The 24,676-nt window shown below is 37.3% G+C and overlaps 2 protein-coding genes across 2 annotated transcripts in view; one reads left to right on the top strand and one right to left on the bottom strand.

The window, feature by feature from the left end:
* The window catches only part of LOC128701482 (inactive hydroxysteroid dehydrogenase-like protein 1), a 375,829-nt gene that overhangs the window by 246,463 nt on the left and 104,690 nt on the right, over positions 1 to 24,676 (top strand). The gene's annotated exons all lie outside the window — the stretch shown is intronic.
* Positions 1 to 24,676, bottom strand: part of LOC128701496 (uncharacterized) — a 186,708-nt gene that overhangs the window by 155,448 nt on the left and 6,584 nt on the right. The window contains exons 2-4 of the mRNA XM_070101522.1: positions 21,298 to 21,454; positions 12,881 to 12,962; positions 7,175 to 7,358 (exon numbers count right to left, since the gene is read on the bottom strand). Of these exons, the coding sequence (XP_069957623.1) occupies positions 7,175 to 7,358; positions 12,881 to 12,962; positions 21,298 to 21,454 (423 nt within the window). The remainder of the gene's footprint in view (positions 1 to 7,174; positions 7,359 to 12,880; positions 12,963 to 21,297; positions 21,455 to 24,676) is intronic.

Below are 24,676 nucleotides of genomic sequence, written 5' to 3'. Positions count from 1 at the left end.
ATCTGAAGCATTTCTTAAAATCTAAAGCATTTCTTAAAATCGGTAGCATTTCTTAAAATCTGCAGCCAGCATTTCTTAAAATCTGCAGTATTTCTTAAAATCTGTAGCATTTCTTAAAATCTGAAGCATTTCTTAAAATCTGCAGCATTTCTTAAAATCTGCAGCATTTCTTAAAATCTGCAGCATTTCTTAAAATCTGAAGCATTTCTTAAAATCTGCAGCATTTCTTATAATCTGAAGCATTTCTTGAAATCTGCAGGATTTCTTAAAAACTGAAACTGTCCATAAGAGGTTAACTCAAATATAATTAACGTGATTTTAACTAAAGGGAATAATTTCAAACTAGTTTACACATATAATTTGCGCCTGCATATTTTGACTAGACTCTTCACCTGCATATTTTAACTAGACTCTTCACCTGCATATTTTGACTAGACTCTTCACCTGCATATTTTAACTAGACTCTTCACCTGCATATTTTAACTAGACTCTTCACCTGCATATTTTAACTAGACTCTTCACCTGCATATTTTAACTAGACTCTTCACCTGCATATTTTAACTAGACTCTTCACCTGAATATTTTGACTAGACTCTTCACATGCATATTTTGATTAGACTCTTCACCTGCATATTTTAACTAGACTCTTCACCTGCATATTTTAACTAGACTCTTCACCAGCATATTTTGACTAGACTCTTCACCTGCATATTTTAACTAGACTCTTCACCTGCATATTTTAACTAGACTCTTCACCTGCATATTTTAACTAGACTCTTCACCTGCATATTTTAACTAGACTCTTCACCTGCATATTTTAACTAGACTCTTCACCTGAATATTTTGACTAGACTCTTCACATGCATATTTTGATTAGACTCTTCACCTGCATATTTTAACTAGACTCTTCATCAGCATATTTTGACTTGACTCTTCACCTTCATATTTTAACTAGACTCTTCACTTGCATATTTTAACTAGACTCTTCACCTGCATATTTTGACTAGACTCTTAAGCTTCACTTAACTAGTATACAACATTTCTTAATGCAAGAAGCTGTGCAAATAATGTTTGTCGGAAGTTATGTGATTTATTCCATGAAACTTGCGATTGGCTGTATAATTTTCGTCACTGGACACCTGCAGGAATCGGGTTCAATTCCTGGCGAAGGGTGGTAACATTGGTCGTGTTTCCTTACATCGGTTGTCTATGTTCACCCATCAGTAAAGTGCAGTAAGTGTAGATAATACCCATAGTCCACCGTTAGTGATATACACGTATTGTCATAAATTTGTGCCCCCCTAAAATTCTAACACCCCAACTACTTTTGATTGTCATTGTTGTATTCAACGACCATTCTACCTCATAGTCTTAATTGTGTTTAATATCTACAGAATCTATCTCCCTTTTTACAACTTACCGCATCACTGTTCTATCTTATTTTATTATAAACTAGCCATAACTTGTCCTCAATAATTCTACCTCACTTTAAGAAGTACTCAATTGCCCAATTTTATTCTAAAATCCCTATTATTGCCGAATTTTGCTTTAAACTATATTGACCAAACTTATTGTAAACTTCTTTTATTGACCACTTTTATTCTATACTTTTTTAAACTAGTATTTTCAACTACAACTTTTATATTATCCTGTCTACCATCTTACTAGCATATTATAACCAAGTCATTGTCATTTTTATTTTTATCATTTTTTTATTATTCTTTTGCTACCTTAACTTGTGTATTTTATCCTGTCAATTTAAATGTAGTTATACTCTAATTCTTGTAAACAACTTATATAAGACCTTAGTGCAATTACAGTTGAGAGTCTTGTGCCTTTTTTATATTATTAGATTAAACTCAGTTGTACTATAACTCATTCTAGCTCAATACATAGTCAATACCAAATTCACTATATTAGACCATAGTGCAATTACTAGTGAGAGACTGGTGCTATTTTTAATTTGTATTTTTATATTATTAGATTAAACCTAGTTGTACTATAGCTCATTCTAACTCAAAACATAGACTCCACAAAAGTCATTATATTAGACCTTAGTGCAATTACAAGTGAGAGTCTTGTTCTATTTTTAATTTGTATTTTTATATTACTAGTTTATACCTAGTTGTACTTTAGTTCATTCCAGCACAACACATAGACAACATCAACTTCATTATGTGTAGTAGTGACTATACTCTATATCACCAAAATACTCTAGCTATATACTTATCCAAACTTCCCACCACTACAGATATCAGTACTAGAACTCAACACACAACTCAGGATATAAATAACCATAATTTAAACCTAGAAGATGATTGATCACGTTGACCTTGATCTAAACTTCCATAATCTGACACCCAATCAAAACCTATTGGAAAGTAACTGCCTTTATTACACAGCATCACAAGCCAGCACTATCCTAAACAATGCTAAAAGTCTATCAGTACTTAACTACAACATCAGGTCCTTAAGCAAACACTATGATGACCTCCTACCACTCCTTGAATCACTAAAGACACCCTTCTCCTGCATTATTCTTACTGAGACCTGGCTTAAGCAGAACACAATAGATATCTACCCTCTACCAGGATACACAGCAATTCACAACTGCAGACCAAACAAAGTTGGGGGTGGTATTGCAATCTATTACTCTAACCAATTATCTTGTATTAGCACCACTTGCTTTAGTGATGAATACATTTCTGCTAATTTTACTGTAAAAAACCTTAAGACACCTATAACAATCGGTGCCATTTACCGGATACCTCACACAAACATACCAAATTTCAGTGAGAAATTAATGTCACTAATAACAAACAGACAAATGAATAAGCACCACCTTCTCTTAGCTGGAGACTTCAACATCAACCTTGGCTTACTAGATGATCAGCCAGTAACTGATTTCATCAACAATATGAACAAAACACTTCTCATACCAACAATAACTAAACCAACCAGGCTCACTGAGACAAGTGCAACCATAATAGACCACATATGGACCAATATACTAGCCCCCCTTAAATCAGGGATAATCACAGATAGCACTACAGACCACTACCCTACCTTCCTCCTGACAAACATTAGTAAACCACCACTTGAATACAACAAAGTCTCATTTAGACTCCATGATGAGGCCTCAATAAGGAAGTTCACAGCTGACCTAGAGCCTGTTGACTGGCCTACAGAATTCTCCAAGGCCAGTGGTATTGATGACTGGACACACATTTTTCTTAACAAATTACTTAGACTATACAACAAATATTGTCCTATAAAAACGAAACAGATCACAAACAAACGGCTTGGTTGCCCATGGCTAACCAGCACCATTCTGAAATCCATTGACAAGAAACACCAATATAAAAAGCAAAATAGACAGGGCTTAATACACAAAGATATTCTTAAACACTATTCATCAGTTCTCACCAAAGTAATAAAGAAAGCCAAACTATACTACTCCAGTAGATTCACAGACACTAGAGGAGATATAAAAACGACCTGGAAAACACTCTCTCAGATTCTAGGGACCCACAAACTGAAAAAAAACAAGAATATTGTCCTAACTAAACCTAATGAAACACCACTACATCCCACTGACACAGCTAACAAGATAAACGACTTCTTCTCAACCATAGGATCTAATCTCGCCAATAAAATTTCACATACCAATGCCCATGCCGGGGACTACATAGATGGGAATTTTCCAAATTCCTTCTATCTTGCACCAACTGAGCCCACGGAAGTCAACGAAATTATAAAGTCACTTAAAAATAACTCAGGGAATCTGTCTCATGTCCCACCATTACTGTACAAGCGAGCGGCCCATGTCCTTTCGCATGCTGTTTCATTACTTTTTAACAAGTCACTAGAAACTAGCACCTTCCCGAAACTACTCAAGATGGCAAGGGTTACACCAATACATATAGGTGGTGACCCTACAGACTTAAACAACTATAGGCCAATATCTAACTTACCATTGCTATCCAAAATATTTGAGAAACTCGTGCACAGGAGACTGTATTCATTTATAATGGCACAAAACATACTCAACCCCTGCCAATTTGGATTCAGGAAAAAATAAAAGCACTAATGATGCAATCATAAAAATGCTAGATCTGCTTTACACAGCATTGGAAAATAAGGAATATCCACTAGGAATTTTTATTGACCTAAGAAAAGCTTTTGACACAGTAGACCACGACATCCTACTCCACAAACTTGACCATTACGGTATAAGAGGCCATGCGCTTACTTATTTCAAATCTTACCTTACTAATAGGTATCAGTATGTCACCATTAAAGACAGCATCAGCAACACGGCCACTTGATACTGGAGTTCCGCAGGGAAGTGTCCTTGGTCCCCTGCTCTTCCTCATATACATCAATGATCTTCCAGACATATCCCAACACCTGAAACCCATTCTCTTTGCTGACGACACGACTTATGTCATCTCTCACCCTAATCTTGCCACCCTCAACACCATTGTTAACGAGGAGCTGATCAAAATATCGATTTGGATGACAGCCAATAAACTTACGCTAAACACTGACAAAACCTACTATATTATGTTTGGTAGCAGAGCAGGAGATGCACAAATTAACATTAAGATTGACAACACTCTAATTACCAGACATAATGAGGGCAAATTCCTAGGCCTATACCTTGACAACAACCTGAATTTCAGCACCCATATCCAACATATAACCAAAAAAGTATCCAAAACGGTTGGGATCCTACCGAGATACGGTACTACGTGCCGCAAAATGCCCTTCTCACACTATACCACTCACTTATTTATCCATACCTCACCTATGCTATTTGTGCTTGGGGATCAACTGCAGCAACACACCTAAAGCCAATGATAACCCAACAAAAAGCTGCAGTAAGAATAATCACTAAATCCCATCCCTGGCAACACACCCCCCCACTCTTCATAGATCCAATCTTACTCCCTGTTCAGTACATCCACACTTACTTACTACTGTGCAATCTACATCAACAGGGCCTTAAACTCTAATATCAACCTTGACTTAAAACGCTTTCTTGATAGTTGTGACAGAACTCACAGGCATAACACCAGACACAAACATCTCTACGACATTCCCCATGTCCGACTAAACCTTTACAAAAATTCAATGTATGTCAAAGGCCCTAAAATCTGGAACACCCTACCTGAGAACTCTAGAACTGCAGACACATTCATCACCTTCAAAACTACCATTAGAAAACATCTTATCTCCCTGATACACCCCATCAACTAACTACACGAATACCACCTGGTGGTTCACACTTACACTCACTCACCCATTTGACCATAAACAGAAATATTAATCTCAGTCTTAAAATAATGAATCCTGTGATACTCCAATACTGAAACTATGTACTATGCCAAAACAAAAGCATTCACATTGCTAAACTCACAAACTAGTATTTAGTCACTTAGCCATAATACCAACTTACCTCATAATTTGTAATATTTTAAAATTAAGAATTAAACTAAGTCTGCCCGAAATGCCTAGCCATGCTAGGTGTTCTAGTGGTACACTCTGTAATCATTATTTTACTACATGTAAACCACACAATAACCAAATTCTGTAAACTCAGCATTGTAATCCTTATAGAGAATAAACTTTGAATTTGAATTTGAATTTGAATCAGTAAAATGGGTACCTGGGTGTTAGTCGACTGGTGTGGGTCGCATCCTGGGACAAATCTAACCCAATTTGCCCGAAATTCTGTGCATAACAAGAGGCTTTATATATAGTAGTATGTCACTGATGTCAACAGAGTTAAATCGGAGGCTGCCATAGTGAAGAGCTCTGTTCCACAAGGCACAGTACTCGCCCCCATCTTATTCCTTATCCTCATATCAGACATAAACAGAGATATACACCACAGCACCGTATCATCCTTTGCGGATGATACTAGGATCTGCATGAGGCTGTCATCTGCTGAGGACGCGGTTAACCTCCAAGAAGATATAAACAAAGTTTTCCAGTGGGCAACGGTAAACAATATGATGTTCAATGAGGACAAATTCCAACTACTCCGTTATGGAAAACTGGAGGAGATAATAACTAGAACAGAGTATACTACTGACTCCGGCCATACAATAGAGCGGAAAAATAATGTAAGGGACCTGGGAGTAGTAATGTCTGAGGATCTCACTTTCAAGGATCACAACAGTGCCACGATCGCACGTGCAAAGAAAATGATAGGATGGATAATGAGAACTTTCAAAACGAGAGATGCCAAGCCCATGATGATCCTTTTCAAATCACTTGTTCTCTCTAGGCTGGAATACTGCTGTACATTAACATCTCCATTCAAAGCAGGTGAAATCGCAGATCTAGAGAGTGTACAGAGATCTTTACTGCACGTATAAGTTCTGTCAAGCACCTTAACTACTGGGAACGCTTGGAAGCACTTGACTTGTACTCGTTGGAACGCAGGAGGGAGAGATATATCATAATCTACACTTGGAAAATCTTGGAAGGAATGGTCCCAAATCTGCACACAGAAATCACTCCCTACGAAATTAAAAGACTGGGCAGGCGATGCAAAATGCCGCCAATAAAAAGTAGGGGCGCCATTGGTACACTAAGGGAAAACACCATAAGTGTCCGGGGCCCAAAACTGTTCAACAGCCTCCCATCAAGCATTAGGGGAATTGCCAATAAACCCCTGGCTGCCTTCAAGAGAGAGCTGGACAGATACCTAAAGTCAGTGCCGGATCAGCCGGGCTGTGGCTCGTACGTTGGACTGCGTGCGGCCAGCAGTAACAGCCTAGTTGATCAGGCCCTGATCCATCGGGAGGCCTGGTCATGGACCGGGCCGCGGGGGCGTTGATCCCCGGAATAACCTCCAGGTAACCTCCAGGCCTTACCTGGAGTTTACCTGGAGAGGGTTTCAGGGCTCAACACCCCCGCGGCCCGGTCTGAGACCAGGCTTCATGGTGGATCAGGGTCTGATCAATTCCTTGTACATGTATTTGTAGTAAATAAAGATAATAATAATAATAATAATAATAATATTATTATTATTATTATTATTATATAAAACTGAAGCCGATCGGCTTAGGCGTCCCCAACATATGAACCAAACTTTAGAGCGGAAAAATTCAGGCAACCATTTAAAAGAGCTGTTGTGGGAAGCGTAGTAAGTAGAGCTCACCTGGTAGACTGTGGCTGAGGTACCATCGGTGCTTCTATGTACCGTGATGACAGGGTAGCCTGCCTGCAGCGTCCACGTGTCCATGATCATCTTAACGGTGACATCCCCGGGCAGTGTGTTGTCTTGGCGAGCCGCCTCTGTCATGTACCGCCAGAGGTCTTCCTGGTCCGCGTTACTGTATTGGCTACTCACCAAAAAAACAAAAAACAAAAAGAGGAATCTAAAATACGAAGTAACTGGCTACCGTTATACACTACAAGCTTGGTGTATACTAGAAGCTTGGTGTACACTAGAAGCTTGGTGTAAACTACAAGCTTGGTGTGCACTAGAAGCTTGGTGTGCACTAGAAGCTTGGTGTACACTACAAGCTTGGTGTACACTACAAGCTTGGTGTACACTAGAAGCTTGGTGTACACTAGAAGCTTGGTGTAAACTACAAGCTTGGTGTGCACTAGAAGCTCGGTGTACACTACAAGCTTGGTGTACACTACAAGCTTGGTGTACACTACAAGCTTGGTGTACACTAGAAGCTTGATGTACACTACAAGCTTGATGTACACTACAAGCTTGGTGTACACTACAAGCTTGGTGTACACTACAAGCTTGGTGTACACTACAAGCTTGGTGTACACTAGAAGCTTGATGTACACTACAAGCTTGGTGTACACTACAAGCTTGGTGTACACTAGAAGCTTGGTGTACACTAGAAGCTTGGTGTAAACTACAAGCTTGGTGTGCACTAGAAGCTCGGTGTACACTACAAGCTTGGTGTACACTACAAGCTTGGTGTACACTACAAGCTTGGTGTACACTAGAAGCTTGATGTACACTACAAGCTTGATGTACACTACAAGCTTGGTGTACACTACAAGCTTGGTGTACACTACAAGCTTGGTGTACACTACAAGCTTGGTGTACACTAGAAGCTTGGTATACACTACAAGCTTGGTGTACACTACAAGCTTGGTGTACACTACAAGCTTGGTGTACACTACAAGCTTGGTGTACACTACAAGCTTGGTGTACACTACAAGCTTGGTGTACACTACAAGCTTGGTGTACACTACAAGCTTGGTGTACACTACAAGCTTGGTGTACACTACAAGCTTGGTGTACACTACAAGCTTGGTGTACACTACAAGCTTGGTGTACTACTACAAGCTTGGTGTACACTACAAGCTTGGTGTACACTACAAGCTTGGTGTACACTACAAGCTTGGTGTGCACTACAAGCTTGGTGTACACTACAAGCTTGGTGTACACTACAAGCTTGGTGTACACTACAAGCTTGGTGTACACTACAAGCTTGGTGCGCACTACAAGCTTTGGTGTACACTACAAGCTTGGTGTACACTACAAGCTTGGTGTACACTACAAGCTTGGTGTACACTACAAGCTTGGTGTACACTACAAGCTTGGTGTACACTACAAGCTTGGTGTACACTACAAGCTTGGTGTACACTACATAAATGCATAATTTATATAGTTTATTATAGAAAAAAACAACTGGAGAGCAGATGGAAACGCTAGAACATTACAGCATAATACAGGATAAATTAACCGAGAAGCATATATGTATATCTCTATACATTCACGCTGATAGCTTACATTAATCCCTTTGTATTGAATGAAATATTCTTGACTGGTGGTGAGCAAGTGGTAATCTGGATATATGTCCTTCGTGTAGCCGAAAAAAAAATAATCCTAATTAAGCAACCAGTCAATATTTTAGGCTAAAGGACTGAGTCAAGCATGCATAATAGTCACTGAAATTTGTTTTCACCTATATAATTGCTGCCTCATTCAAAATTTAATTAGTTTCAGCAGATGTGCTCAGCCTATTAGCTCAATAAATAATATAATGTACTGAAAAAGATCGTAAGGCGACTTCGTCATGGAATGTAATATATATATATATATATATATATATATATATATATATATATATATATATATATATATATATATATATATATATATATATATATACATATATATGTATATATATATATATATATATATATATATATATATATATATATATATATATATATATATATATATATATATATATATATATATATATATATATATGTATGTATATACATATATATATATATATATATGTATATATATATATATATATATATATATATATATATATATATATATATATATATATATATATATATATATATATATATATATATATATATATATATAATAAATAAATATATATATATATATATATATATATATATATATATATATATATATATATATATATATATATATATATATATATATATATATATATATATATATATATATATATATATATATATATATGCAAAACAACCACTCTGAAAAAATGGAGAAATTCCAAGCGCTTTCGTGACTACTCACATAATGTGAGTAGTCACGAATGCGCTTGGAATTTCTCTATTTTTTCAGAGTGGTTGTTTTGCATATTCCGAAATCACCTGTTTGCTATGATCTTATTGCATATATATATATATATATATATATATATATATATATATATATATATATATATATATATATATATATATATATATATATATATATATATATATATATATATATATATATATATATATAAGCTGTATATATATATATATATATATATATATATATATATATATATATATATATATATATATATATATATATATATATATATATATATATATATATATATATATATATATATATATATATATATATATATATATATATAAGCTGTATATATATATATATATATATATATATATATATATATATATATATATATATATATATATATATATATATATATATATATACAGCTTATAAACCGTAGGTTTATAAGCTGCTCCTCCGCTCATATGCCGTATTCTATTCAAGACTGATGGACTGACCACATCGACTCAAGGTTGAAGGACTGATTACCTCATTCTCCTCCTGTTGCTTCAAGTTTCTCCTTTGTATGGACTGATGAAGCCACTGTGTGGCGAAACGTTTCCTCAATAAAGATACCCAAGAGTTGCACATGTGTCTAATTTATCAGACCATCCCTCTTCTATTGCACCAGTACCACACAGTGCTGATCTTCCTGTACCTACACCTCCAGAAAGAAGTCAACCGTCAGAAGAAGAAACCAGCAAATCAGAAAATGATGAGCACAGTGACCAAGACTATGATCTCACAGATGCAGTTGTTGGGAGGAATCCTTACTACCCAAACTAAACTGACCTCAATAACCTTATCAGAGATCTTGGTTTGACAAAGTCAAATGCAAGGCTTTTGATTTCAAGCCTCAAGGAGTGAGACTTGGTGGATGAAAGTGTTCAAGTGACAAGCCATAGAAAGTGTCACCAACATTTCTCAACCTTCTTCACTAATGAAGACAGGTTGTGCTACAGGAATGATGTATCTAGCCTGTTGGATGCAATTGGAATTGCATGCAATTTAGATGACAGCTCCTCCAGAAGCCTAAAAGCTGTACTTCTGCACAATGGAAACAAGTATACATGTCTTCCCTTGGCTCATTCAGTGAATCTTATGGTCCATATCCTTGATGCTCATCTTGACAATTTCAAGAAGAATATGGCAGCATACTCAGAAGAGCAAGAGGAGAGCTTCCACTAAGATATAATGGACTTTGAATACAGATATCAGGGATCTTGTAAACATGATAGGAGACTTCATTTGGGGATGTAAACGGGAAAATGATTTGTTGCTGCTCGCAAATCTATTTATTATTTATTATTAAAGATTCGCCTTCATTCTCCCGGCCCGGGCCTTTTCCAAGTGGTGGTCCGGCCTTGGCTCCCTGTCTTGGGAGTGTCTGAGACCTAAGTCTCCCATGGGAGGAGGTACAAGTACCTCCTCGTCTTTGGGACCAACTGTCCCCAGGCCTAGCCACAAGCTAGGACTCTCTGGGAATGACAGTCTTGTGAGCTGAAAGCTCGGGCTCAGGCACCATACCCTGCAATGGGTATGGTGTCGATCAAGTCGCACATAAAAGACAGAAGCTTACGACGACGTTTCGGTCCGACTTGTTGACAAAGTCACGTAATGGTCTCGGACCGAAACGTCTGTAAGCTTTGTATGTGCGGGTTATTTGTGTATCGTTCCAGTCACGGTATTGTGCCTTTTTGTTATTTATTCTAGGCTGGGCATGGTGTCGATGCAAATCTATTTCTAACTTTGTAAATATATTTCAGAAAGCTTAAAATAAAATTTGTGTATTTTTTTATTTATGTAAATTTTATTTATTATATTATTTTTTTCACCCAAAACTAGTAAAAAATATTGAAATGTAGCCATTTTCTTTGTCAAAAATTCACCCTGTAAGCCGCAAATGCAAAGTTTAAAAGGAATAATGGGCATTTTCTACTGTTTTGCAATAAAAGAACTTGGAAAATAACACTTACTTGCAAGGAACAAAAATTATTATTATTATTATTATTATTATTATTATTATTATTATTATTATTATTATTATTGTTGTTGTTGTTGTTGTTGTTGTTGTTGTTGTTATTTTGTTATTTTATTATTATTATTATTATTATTATTATTATTATTATTATTATTATTATTATTATTATTATTATTATTAATAGATTAATTATCATCACTATTATTATTGTTAGTAGTAGTAGTATAAAACTAATTTTATTATCATTATTAAGAGAAATATTGATGCCTCGATATATTCCTTTCGGTGTTTTGATGCTTTTATTGGGCTATTGATACAAGGAATTGTAGCTACCATTCTCTTTATCAGATCAAACCTGATAATCTGTCATTGATCAGAACTGTATAAATTCTCTGGGATCTGGGGAGTCTTATGAATATAATGTTAATTCTGTTTTGTGCAAAATAGGCGGTAACATATCCCTCAGCAATGGTAACTTTAAACGCAGTGTTAACCTTTTAGTGTAATTATAGTCAATTATTGCGATAATTACCTATTAGCAAGGTGCGATAGTTAACTATTAGCAAGGTATAAATCTGTAGTGGAGGGAAGGCGAGGTAGAGGTCGATCTAGGAAAGGCTGGAGGTGAGGGGGTAAAGGAGGTTTTGTGTGTGAAGGGCTTTGACCTCCAGCAAGCATGCGATAACGTGTTTGGTAGGAGCTAATGGAGACAAATAGTTTTTAGGACTTGACGTGCTGTTGGAGTGTGAGCAAGGTAACGTTTTTGAAAGGATTCAGGGAAACCGGCAGGCCGGACTTGAATCCTGGAGATGGGAAGTACAGTGTCTACACTCTGAAGGTGGGAAAAAGCCGATGTGTTAATAATAATAATAATAATAATAATAATAATAATAATAATAATAATAATAATAATAACAATAATAATAATAATAATAATAATAATAATAATAATAATAATAATAATAATAATAATAATAATAATAACAATAATAATAATAATAATAATAATAATAATAATAATAATAATAATAATAATAACAATAATAATAATAATAATAATAATAATAATAATAATAATAATAATAATAATAATAATAATAATAATAATAATAATAATAATAATAATAATAATAACAATAATAATAATAATAATAATAATAATAATAATAATAATAATAACAATAATAATAATAATAATAATAATAATAATAATAATAATAATAATAATAATAATAATAATAATAATAATAATGTTAACTCACCATCCGTTGAGAAAGTTCATGATGCCTTTCCTGAAGGTGGTGCTGGAGAGGAAGTGACTCATCATGTAGATGATGGAAGAACCTAAGACGGAAACAAACTATGAGTGATGCTGAAGGTGAGGGTGAAACATTCAGAAAATACATCGCAAAAATAAATTTTCCTATTTAGTTTCTGTAGAAACTGATGAAATCGTGAACTAGGGTCCAGTATTAATAATGACCTTATAAAGGAAGAGATTTATGCAAAATACGTCTTCCCATAAGTTAATGCAACTTAATGGTGTACACTACTCAAGAAGAATCTCCGTATCAGGCTGCATGTGAGTTCGAATATGAAGGAGATATCGCACCTTCACATCTATTCCACGATGACACATAATCATAAGAACATAAGAAAGAAGGAACACTGCGACAGGCCTACTGACCCACGCGAAGCAGGTCCATGCCACCCCCCCCTGGCCTAGAACAATGACTACCTAGTCAGGTCACTTCCACTTAAGGAAGGAGCACGGCACCAGACCTGGTAGCACGAGCTAGTCAGGTCCAACTCACACCCACCCACACCCACTCATGTATTTATCTAACCTATTTTCAAAACTACACAACGTTTTAGCCTGAATAACGGTACTCGGGATTTTGTTCCACTCATCCAAAACTATATTACCAAACCAGTGCTTTCCTATATCCTTCCTGAATCTGAACTTTTCCAACTTGAAGCCATTGCTGCGAGTCCTGTCTTGGCTAGGTATTTTCAGCACGCTATTTACATCCCCTTTATTTATTCCTGTTTTCCATTTATACACCTCAATCACATCCCCCCTAATTCTACACCTTTCTAGAGAGTGCAGATTCAGGGCCCCCAGTCTATCCTCATGGGGAAGATGTCTGATACATGGGATCAACTTTGTCATCCTCCTCTGTACGTTTTCCAGTGTATTTATATCCATTCTGTAATATGGTGACCAGAACTGTGCAGCATAGTCTAAATGAGGCCTAACCAAGAACTGAAGAACACCCTGAGGACTTCTATTATTTATACTTCTTGATATGAAAACAAGGATTCTGTTAGCTTTATTGCGAACACTTATGCACTGTTGTCTTGGTTTCAGATTACTGCTAACCAGAACTCCCAAATCCTTCTCGCAATCAGTAGCATTAAGATCTGCACTATTCAGTTTAAAAGTGGCATGGTTATTGTCCTGCCCAACTTTTAGCACTTTGCATTTGTCTATATTAAACTGCATCTGCCACTTCTCCTACCACTGCATCAGTCTACTTAAATCATCCTGGAGTGCACTAATGTCCTCAATAGAATGAATTGGACAGCCTATTTTGGTGTCATCAGCAAATTTGCTTGTGTAAAGTAAAAGGACACAAGTGCAACTAATGTGACATTTTATTGTAGCAACGTTTCGCTCTCCGGGAGCTTTGTCAAGCCGTTACAAACAGTACATGGACACAGAGGGTATATATAGGCTCAGAGTGAGGTGCAATACAAATTTGCTTATGTCGCTATTTATTCCTTTATCTATATCGTTTATGTAAATTGTGAACAACAAGGGGCCCAACACTGACCCCTGAGGAACACCGCAAGTGACGTGCCCCCCATTCTGATTTCTCCCCATTTATGTAAACTCTCTGCTGCCTATTTGTCAACCACGCCTCAACCCAGGATAAAATTTCTCCTCCTATTCCGTGTGCCTTAAGTTTCCTCAAAAGTCTCTGATGTGGAACTCTATCGAAAGCCTTACTGAAGTCCATATACACATTATCATATTCATTACCATGATCTACCTCCTCAAACACTTTAGCGAAAAAAGTTAGTAAATTTATAAGACAGGAACGCCCCTTAGTGAAACCTTGTCGAGATTTATTTATCAATTTATGCCTATCAAGATGGCTACGAATTGCCTCTGCAATTATTGATTCCATAAATTTTCCCACTATGGATGTAAGGCTTATTGGTCTGTAGTTCTAAGCCTTGTAAATAGGTATTACATTTGCCATTTTCCACTTATCAGGCACTATGCCATTTTGTTGCGACATGCTGAAAAGATTAGCCAAAGGTTTGCAAAGTTCCTCTTTATATTCCTTTAAAACCCTTGCAAATAATTCATCAGGGTCTGGGGATTTGTTAGGTTTTAATTTCTCTATTTGTCTGAGGACCATGTCACTAGTTACCGCAATCGTGCATAGTTTATTATCGTCCTGTTCTACATAATTTATTATTTCTGGAATTTCGCTAGTATCTTCCTGAGTGAAAACTGAGAGGAAGTAAGAGTTGAAAAATTCACACATATCCTTATCACTGTCAGTGATCTGACTAGAGTTACTCTTAAGTGGGCCTATCTTGTCCCGAATCTTACTTCTGTATACCTGAAAGAACCCTTTTTGGTTAGTCTTCGAATCCCTTGCGACCTCAGCCTCATAATCCCTTCTTGCTTTTCTTATTCCTTTCCTTATTTCTCTCTTTAATTGAATATATTGATTTCTTAACTGCCTCTTTCCTCTTTTGATACGCCCATATATGCCTCTCTTTTGACCAATGAGATGTTTTAATCTATTGTACATCCATTTGGGATCATTTTTGTTAGCTCTAATTTCCCTACTCGGAACAAAAGTTGTCTCGGCAGCTAGAACTATGCTCTGAAAAACGTCATATTGGCAACCAAGATCACCTACCTGACCCATAGTCAGGACATCCCAATTTAGCTCACCCAGGTAATTTTTCAGTCCCATGAAATTGGCCAAGCAAAAGTCTGGGACAGAGATTTGATTGCAGTTATCCGGGTAACTCCATGATATATTGAAACTAAGTGATTTGTGATCACTTTCCCCTAGCTCATCATTAACCTCAAGATTATTAACTAGTTATTCTTTGTTGGCAAGAACCAAGTCAAGCAGATTGTTTCCTCTAGTTGGTTCTGTCACAAACTGTTCTAAAAAGCAATCCTGAACCGTATCAAGAAAGTCACTAGACTCAAGATTTCCTGTCACATTGTACCAATCAATTTGTCTAAAGTTAAAATCTCCCATTAACACAAAATTTTCATATCTAGATGCCTTATGAATTTCGTCCCATAGCAGCTTACTGAACTCTCTATCAACGTTTGAGGGCCTATAAATCACACTCAAAATTAACTTTTCACGACCCTCGAGAAACTGCAGCCAAACAGATTTTGTGTCCGATGTTTCTAATCTTATATCATGTCTAACACAACAATTTAAATTATCTCTGACATACATCGCCACTCCATCACTCTTCCTGTTGACCCTATCAGTATGGAATAGTTTATAACCATGTATGTTGCATTCATAGGGCATTTCTCTATCTTGCAAGTCGAACCAGGTCTCTGTTATACCAATAATATCTATATTACCTGCACTTGCAAGTAATCTTAGCTCATCTATCTTATTTCTTAGACTCCTACTATTTGTATAGTAAACCTTAAGGGAGCTAGTCACTCGTTGCCCTCTACTATCTCTCTTTGTTTGTTGGACAATTGCTTTGCCTTTACTAGCAACTTTATTTGGGATATTTTCTTTTAAACATATCCCTGAGGTATCCTGGTTATATCTGCTGTTTTCAACCCTAATACTGCAGCCTGATTGTTTCCCACAGACACCAATACTTCTATAATCTATCAGTTTAAAGTCCTAGACAAGTCATCAATGACCCCCTCAATTGAAATGGCTTATGCAACCACTCCAGCCCCAGAGAGATGAGCCCCATCCCTTGCATACATATCATGCTTGCCATAGAATATGTCCCAGTTATCAATGAATGGAATTGCAAGTTCCTTGCAGTACCTGTCTAGCCAGCAATTTATATCAATTGCTCTACACATCCATTCATTGCCCACTCCCCTTCTAGGTAAGATGCTACATATAACTGAGATCCCTCCCATAGACCTGACTACATCTATGGCTCCTGTCTCCTGCCATTCCTGATGTCATTTCCACCAGCACTAAGACAGATAATGGGCTTGTTCCCATTGCCTGACATAATATTATCTAACCTGCTTATTATGTCACCACACCACCTACTGGGAGACACACCCTCTGTCTGACCTTTTTATCTCTGTTACAAAAGGCATGGTCCATATGTCTTACCTGAGAATCTCTCACAATCAGAATATTCTTACCTTGATAAGCAGGAGAGTCAGCTGTACCTTTAATCTCACTAACCACTGAAGTACACTCGTCCTGGAAAACAGAGAATCTATTTCCTATCTTCACATCTTCTCTGCTAACCTTCCTTATCATCCTTCTTCCTGAATTGTGAACCACTTGCCACTTAAAGTGGCTGCCACTCTCCAAATCACTGCTGGTAACTTTTTCCTCTTCACCAGCTACCACCATCTCACACTCACTCCCAAACGTATCTAGACGAAGCTTCAGCCTCCTGTTTTCCTCCTGAAGAAGTAGAATCTCCTTCTTCAACACTTTAACCTGAGATTTTAAAACACTACAACAAGCCATGGTGCTAGGTAACACCATGACAGCTTAGGACAGGTATGACCACACGTGATCACTGACCTCAGCGTACTGAGGTCACATCGATCTCTTCTGGAATATCACTCATACAGAAACAGTACCGATCCTAATACTGATCCTTGTGAAGGTCCACTTGTTACATTTGCCCGTTCTAGCACCTCCTCCCACACACTGATTCACTGTAGTGTACTCCTTTTTATGCCTGTCGTCCAATGTTAAATTGCCTGTCTCTTGTAAGGACAGGTGCCATGTGTCTTATTACAGTCCAAGAGTATGTAGTTCATCCATACCTCTACTTCTTGCTTCACTTCTCTTACATTTGCCATCGAGTTTCGGCATTTCTGCGAGACAGAATTTGCCATCTCCAAACCTGTATTTCATGTTATTTATGAAAACTCTTTTCTCCAATTGCTTTTCACTCTCCTGCTGATTAGCCCGGTGGCCTGGTGGCTAAAGCTCCCGCTTCACACACGGAGGGCCCGGGTTCGATTCCCGGCGGGTGGAAACATTTCTACACGTTTCCTTACACCTGTTGTCCTGTTCACCTAGCAGCAAATAGGTACCTGGGTGTTAGTCGACTGGTGTGGGTCGCATCCTGGGGGACAAGATTGAAGACCCCAATGGGAATAAGTTAGACAGTCCTCGATGACGCACTGACTTTCTTGGGTTATCCTGGGTGGCTAATCCTCCGGGGTTAAAAATCCGACCGAAATCTTATCTTATCATATCTTATCTTACATAAGAACATAAGAACATAAGAACGAAAGAACACTGCAGAAGGCCTACTGGCCCATGCGAGGCAGGTCCAAGTCCCTACCGGCTTAAGCCAATGCACCCAACCTAGTCAGGTCAGGTCACATTGACTTAAGGGAGGAACACGGCAACCGACCTGTTAGCACAAGCTATCAGGTCCAACTCACACCCACCCACATCTACTCATGTATTTATCCAACCTATTTTTAAAGCTACACAACGTTCTGGCCTCTATAACGGTACTTGGGAGTTTGTTCCACTCATCCACAACTCTATTACCAAACCAGTACTTTCCTATATCCCTCCTGAATCTGAATTTTTCCAACTTAAAACCATTGCTGCGAGTCCTGTCTAGGCTAGATATTTTCAGCACACTATTTACATCCCCTTTATTTATTCCTGTCTTCCACTTATAAACCTCAATCATATCCCCCCTAATTCTACGTCTTTCTAGAGAGTGCAGTTTCAGGGCCCTTAGTCTATCCTCATAGGGAAGGTTTCTGATACATGGGATCATCTTTGTCATCCTCCTTTGTACATTTTCCAGAGAATTTATATCCATTCTGTAATACGGTGACCAAAACTGTGCAGCATAATCTAAATGAGGCCTAACCAAGGATGTATAGAGTTGAAGAACAACCTGAGGACTCCTATTATTTATGCTTCTTGATATGAAGCCAAGGATTCTATTAGCTTTATTGCGAACACTTATGCACTGTTGTCTTGGTTTCAGATTACTGCTAACCAGAACTCCTAAATCTTTTTCGCAATCCGTAATATTAAGATCTACATTATTTAGTTTATATGTGGCATGGTTATTGTCCTGTCCAACATTTAGAACTTTGCATTTGTCTATATTAAACTGCATCTGCCACTTCTCCGACCACTGCATCAGTCTATTCAAATCTTCCTGGAGTGCTCGAATGTCCTCGTCAGAATGAATTCGACGGCCTATTTTGGTGTCATCGGCAAACTTGCCGATGTCGCTCTTTATGCCCTCATCTATGTCGTTTATGTAGATTGTGAACAGCAGGGGGCCCAACACTGACCCCTGTGGAACACCGCTCGTGACGCTTCCCCACTCTGATTTCTCCCCATTTATGCAAACTCTCTGCTGCCTATTTGTCAACCATGCCTCTATCCAGGAAAAAAATTTCTCCTCCTATTCCATGTGCTTTAATTTTCCTCAATAGTCTCTGATGTGGGACCCTGTCAAAAGCCTTACTGAAGTCCATATACACAATATCATATTCATTACCATGATCTACCTCCTCAAATACCTTAGTGAAAAAAGTTAATAAATTCGTAAGGCAGGAACGCCCCTTTGTAAAACCATGCTGAGATTCGTTGATTAATTTATGCTTTTCAAGGTGGCTACGAACTGCCTCGGCAATTATTGATTCCATAAATTTTCCCACTATGGAGGTTAGGCTTATTGGTCTATAGTTCGAAGCTAAGGACCTGTCACCTGTTTTGAAAATAGGTATCACATTTGCCATTTTCCACTTATCTGGCACCATGCCAGTTTGTAGTGATATGTTGAAAAGATTAGCCAAAGGTGTGCTAAGCTCCTCTTTACATTCCTTTAGAACCCTTGCATACAGTTCATCAGGGCCTGGGGATTTGTTAGGTTTTAATTTATCTATTTGCCTAAGGACCATGTCACTTGTGACCCTAATAGTGCACAGTTTATTATCGTCCTGTTCTACATAATTTATCATTACTGGAATATCGCGATATTCCAGTAATGATAAATTATGTAGAACAGGACGATAATAAACTGTGCACTATTAGGGTCACAAGTGACATGGTCCTTAGGCAAATAGATAAATTAAAACCTAACAAATCCCCAGGCCCTGATGAACTGTATGCAAGGGTTCTAAAGGAATGTAAAGAGGAGCTTAGCACACCTTTGGCTAATCTTTTCAACATATCACTACAAACTGGCATGGTGCCAGATAAGTGGAAAATGGCAAATGTGATACCTATTTTCAAAACAGTTACTGGCTTGATTTTTAATTTTTCCTCACTTTTTACCTCTTCTCGGTTTCAGAGTTACATTCCTATATTCTTGATCTCTTGCAATTACCCCATAACCATTGACCTATTGTAAATTTTAGCAACATGTTTGGACAGTGGTTCAGCATATTTTCATAGAATCAGTAGTGACACTTTAACAAGTTCCTTTGCCTTTGATATGTCCATCTCTCTCAAAAGTCTCTTCACCTTTTCCCCTTTTATGTGTACGGTACCAAGGACCAGATGCATCCTTTATTTTCGACTCTCTGGTTCCACCGAGAACACTTTGTTAAATCTTTTGTTCTTTGTAGTGTCACTTGAGCTCTTCTCTTTCCTCCTTAGATTTACGTACTATTTTACTGCTTTTTTTTCTTCTTATATGTTTGTGTATCAATATTGGTTCGGATTTGACTTGTGTTGCAATGTTATTCTCAAACTGGTACTCACTTTCTCTTCTCACACTTATTAATTTCTGTTCCTTCCCCCTTTATCCTATCTTTCGATTTTTATATTTTTTTCCCACAATCTTTAGCCTCGTGTTTTTTCCTCTTTGTATCTTTAATTAAACCTGGGGATATTTTTGTTTTTACCGATACCTCTTCTTCAATTAGATATGGAGTTCTCAGCATAACTTAAATGATGAATCACACGCTCCATCATCTCGTTCGTTGCTCCATCATCTCGTTCGTTGTGTTTCCTTCAGTACTGGATGATTGCTAGCGTCAATACGGGATTAGCATTTTAAAACAATTTGAAAAATGTACAATAGGCTGGTAGATAGCAACTCTCATAGGAGAGAGTTTTCTCCTGTCTGTTCAGTGTGTAATGGAAACCACTTATTTTTTTTATGATCCTGCTGGTATTTCTGATCTTTTTTCCATCTGATGATAGATAAATCTTACAAATATCTACTGGCTTTCAGAATAAGCAATCCATACCTTTACTTGTATGTGTACTTACTATTCGAACTTAATACTGTAATATTTCCTTTAAAAAGTACAAGACCTGGTCTGAGATTAAGCTGTGGGGATGATAATCTTCAGGACCACTAAGAGGTAGATCTTTTTTCTTTTTTTTTTTTTGCTTTAGCAGTAACAGAAGAACTAGATCCTCGCCACTAAGACGTATTCTGCAGTGTGCCAACTTACCCTTGAAATATGAGATATCATCAAACAGTTCCTCAATTTTATCTGGCTTGAAGACAGGTAGACTTATACTATGGGAAGATGGTTGACTGTCTATTCTGAGAACACGTTGGAACGTCTCCAGCATTGAGTGCTCCAGTGTCTTATTTGATGGCATCACCTGAAAGAATGAGAGCAATGAGCTTCCTGGTAGTCTTAGGTCCTCAATAAAACCAATAAAATAAAATTATTAACTGAGAGTTTTTTTTAACATTTTGCAATTTAATTAATATAATTTATCTTAGAAATAGGTTATTTTGGGCTGATTCATTTAAGCTATAAATTCCACCTTCTCTCTGTCAACAATCCAAAAATGCGAAGTAAATGGAGCGATACATGTGAATAGGATCTGTGGATTTTTTTAACTAATCGAAAACAAAATAATAGGGATATTGTTAATTTCCTAAAATATATATGAAGTGTAAATACTTTATTGCCATAATCACGAAAGCGACGTCCATCTGAAGTTCATGGTAGATAACGTGCTCAGCCTTCCTCTGGATGACTCACAAAAGGAACAAGTTTTACTACCAAGCAGATGTGATCATCAACTTCCCAAATCTCTATTCCCTCCTTCCCATCCTCATCAACAGCGTCCAGTCATAATAGAATCAAAGGCACTTAATACCGACTAACTGACAAGACACTTGTGCAACATCTGTGTATCTTCACAGTGACACATTTCGTCAACAGGAGTTTTATAGTTGATTATAAGACAGGAGAAAGAAAACTTACAGAGAACCAGATAAGCGGAATTAGTAGTAATCACAAGTGAGGGGGTGAGGGGGTTAGTGAAGATCTAATTTCCTTGCCGTGGAAGTAATAGTCAGGTTTGACTTATGTTTAAACAGTAGTAGTAGTAGTCAGTTAGCCATGTAATAAAATCCTGTTAGTTATGAGTGTTGAGAGCTACTCATTTAAACATGTTTAATTTTTATACATTGAATATAAATATGACAAGAGCCACTAGACAGTCTGCGTTGCTCCTCAGGTTTAAATTCGAAAATGATATGCACATTATATATCATTTTTATTGTTCCAGACTATGGAGCTGAACTATTCTCCAGGTTGAGGGAATACCCACCTTTAACGATTGATAGATTGATCACATCATCTTAACCTCGCCAATTATCTGCTGTCTCCATTATTATTCAACTCGGTAATTAACTGAGGAAGCCTACCTTGCAGACGAAACGTTTCAGTAATAAAGATACCCAAGTTAGGTCTTTAGGTTTCATTATTTGTGGGAGCTAGTGAAAATGTAATTTATGGGTTATGTAAGTAGTGGTCAGGTTAGACACGAAATTAAGTGGCCCAACGTATATGAAGTTCTGTTAGTTACGAAGCCTTTGTACTATATTTTCTGTTGTAAGATTTTCATTCTCTATTCATCAGTCATCACAAGCAGGACTATGTCCTCGGCAGGCCGGAGGTGGTAGTCAGACCTAGTCACACTAGTGCTCGGGATTCTGTCCAGTGTCGGGTTTTGCCCTGAGAAAAGACGAGGTTATTGAGGTGTGGGGAAGAAAAAGAATCATATAGAACAGTGGAAAGAAGACACCAGCTACCCATCATTGATGTATATAATTACTACATCACACGAGAACATGAAGGCATGCCGCATGCCCGTCATAGGGTGTATGGCACATCGATGGTAGGATTGTAATCATCCATCTTCGGCAGTGGGATGGAACTATCGGGTCCCCATCATAGGACAAATGACCCCAACTTGTACATTACAGATCCTCCTTCAGGAACCAATAATAGGTCTTCATCTGATGAAGATTTGTTTCATGTTATTGCTCTTGAGGATATCATTATTTCCGTATTAGACTGATAAGGTTTCCTGGTGGGCCAGATGCTGAGTGAAAATTCACATTAACATGGCTGGAACAATTCCCCAAAAACCCTCTCTTAGGAGAGGAACTCAATGACAACATTCCAATCCATCTTGGACTATTATCAAATTACTTTCTGGAGTAAGAAGAGTAGAGAAGGCAGAAGATAGTGCCTTCTCTACATTTCTCGCCCCAATTGCAACTTAACGATTGGTCAAAACTGTCCAATTTACAAGGAAGAGAGTTTAAAACAAAAACAAAAGACTAAACATCAAAAGAACATTACAAAAGAACATTGACAGTCATCGAAAGAACTGAATTCCGTTATGTCTCTAAATCCTATTAATTCTTGTCACTCAAACGGGATTTCATAATGTCACTGGAAAAATATCAAGAAACTGAATTGTATATACTCTGATCAACACCAACATCCTCTTTATTATAATTCACAGTGAAGAAGTCATGTATAGGGAATTGAACTATCACTGTGACTCAAACATAATTAGAGACCCTGGCCCCATAGTATAATTAGATATAAGAGGAGGATTCCAGGCTCAGTGAGATTTAGAGCGGCGCAGCCTTCATGTTTTAGTTCTTTAGTATGACTAATCTGAAGGAGAATTAATCGTGTGTAGCTCAAAAATACTGACAGTACAGATGGTCACTGATTGTATAGGACAGTGGTTTGTAGACTCTATCTTCTAGAATTTAATTGATTTGTCACTAATAACTTTAAAGAAGAGACTATTCCATTGCTTCACGAGTTCGTGAAAAATCCTTTGCTATAATTCGTGTCAAAACTCTTCATCAAAGGTCTGGGAGGGACTTAGAACTCGGGTGCTTTGTTACTGTAAAGATGAATGAGGACAGATGATCGTAATATATTTTGCTGCTGCAGGAACCTCTATGAGCAGAACAAAAAAAAACATAGTCGTCGAATATCATTAGCCTTGTATAGTTCTTTCTGTGAACTCTCTCGGGGTAACACACTGCGGATTAACATTAGAAGGATGGCTCTCGCTATCGTTAATAATCCTGAACGTGTTTATCTATATAGTAACAGAATGGCCAACACAATTCAATTATCCTATGGTGTGATCCTTTATCCAAGGATGCTATGTTGTAATCCATTATTTTAAAAAAGGAATAAGATTCCTATCTCAGAGAATATTAACCACAAATATGCAGTATCGATAAGTCAACAGTTGATGCAGATACCCAGCAATGGTAAGCTGGGCATCAGTATCATACATAATAACTATTATCAGTAAGGTAGAGAATGCTTAATCAGTGTTTGTCAGTACCAGAATATCAACGGATTCTTCACTTGTATTCAACGACTGGTTGATTACTGATACCTGATACGAAGCAACAACACTGGTACACCAGCGTCAGACATTTTTCTGTGTCCTCACGAACAAAATCGTAACCACCAACAGAATCAACATGCATACACTTAGTGGGAATGTTAGAATATTCACAGTAAATTGAGTAACTAATATGCA

The sequence above is a fragment of the Cherax quadricarinatus genome, chromosome 78, assembly GCF_038502225.1.
Source record: "Cherax quadricarinatus isolate ZL_2023a chromosome 78, ASM3850222v1, whole genome shotgun sequence".
Classification (NCBI taxonomy): Eukaryota; Metazoa; Arthropoda; class Malacostraca; order Decapoda; family Parastacidae; genus Cherax; species Cherax quadricarinatus.
The sequence above is the reverse complement of the archived record's forward strand: the minus strand, read 5'-3'. Positions and strand labels throughout refer to the sequence as shown.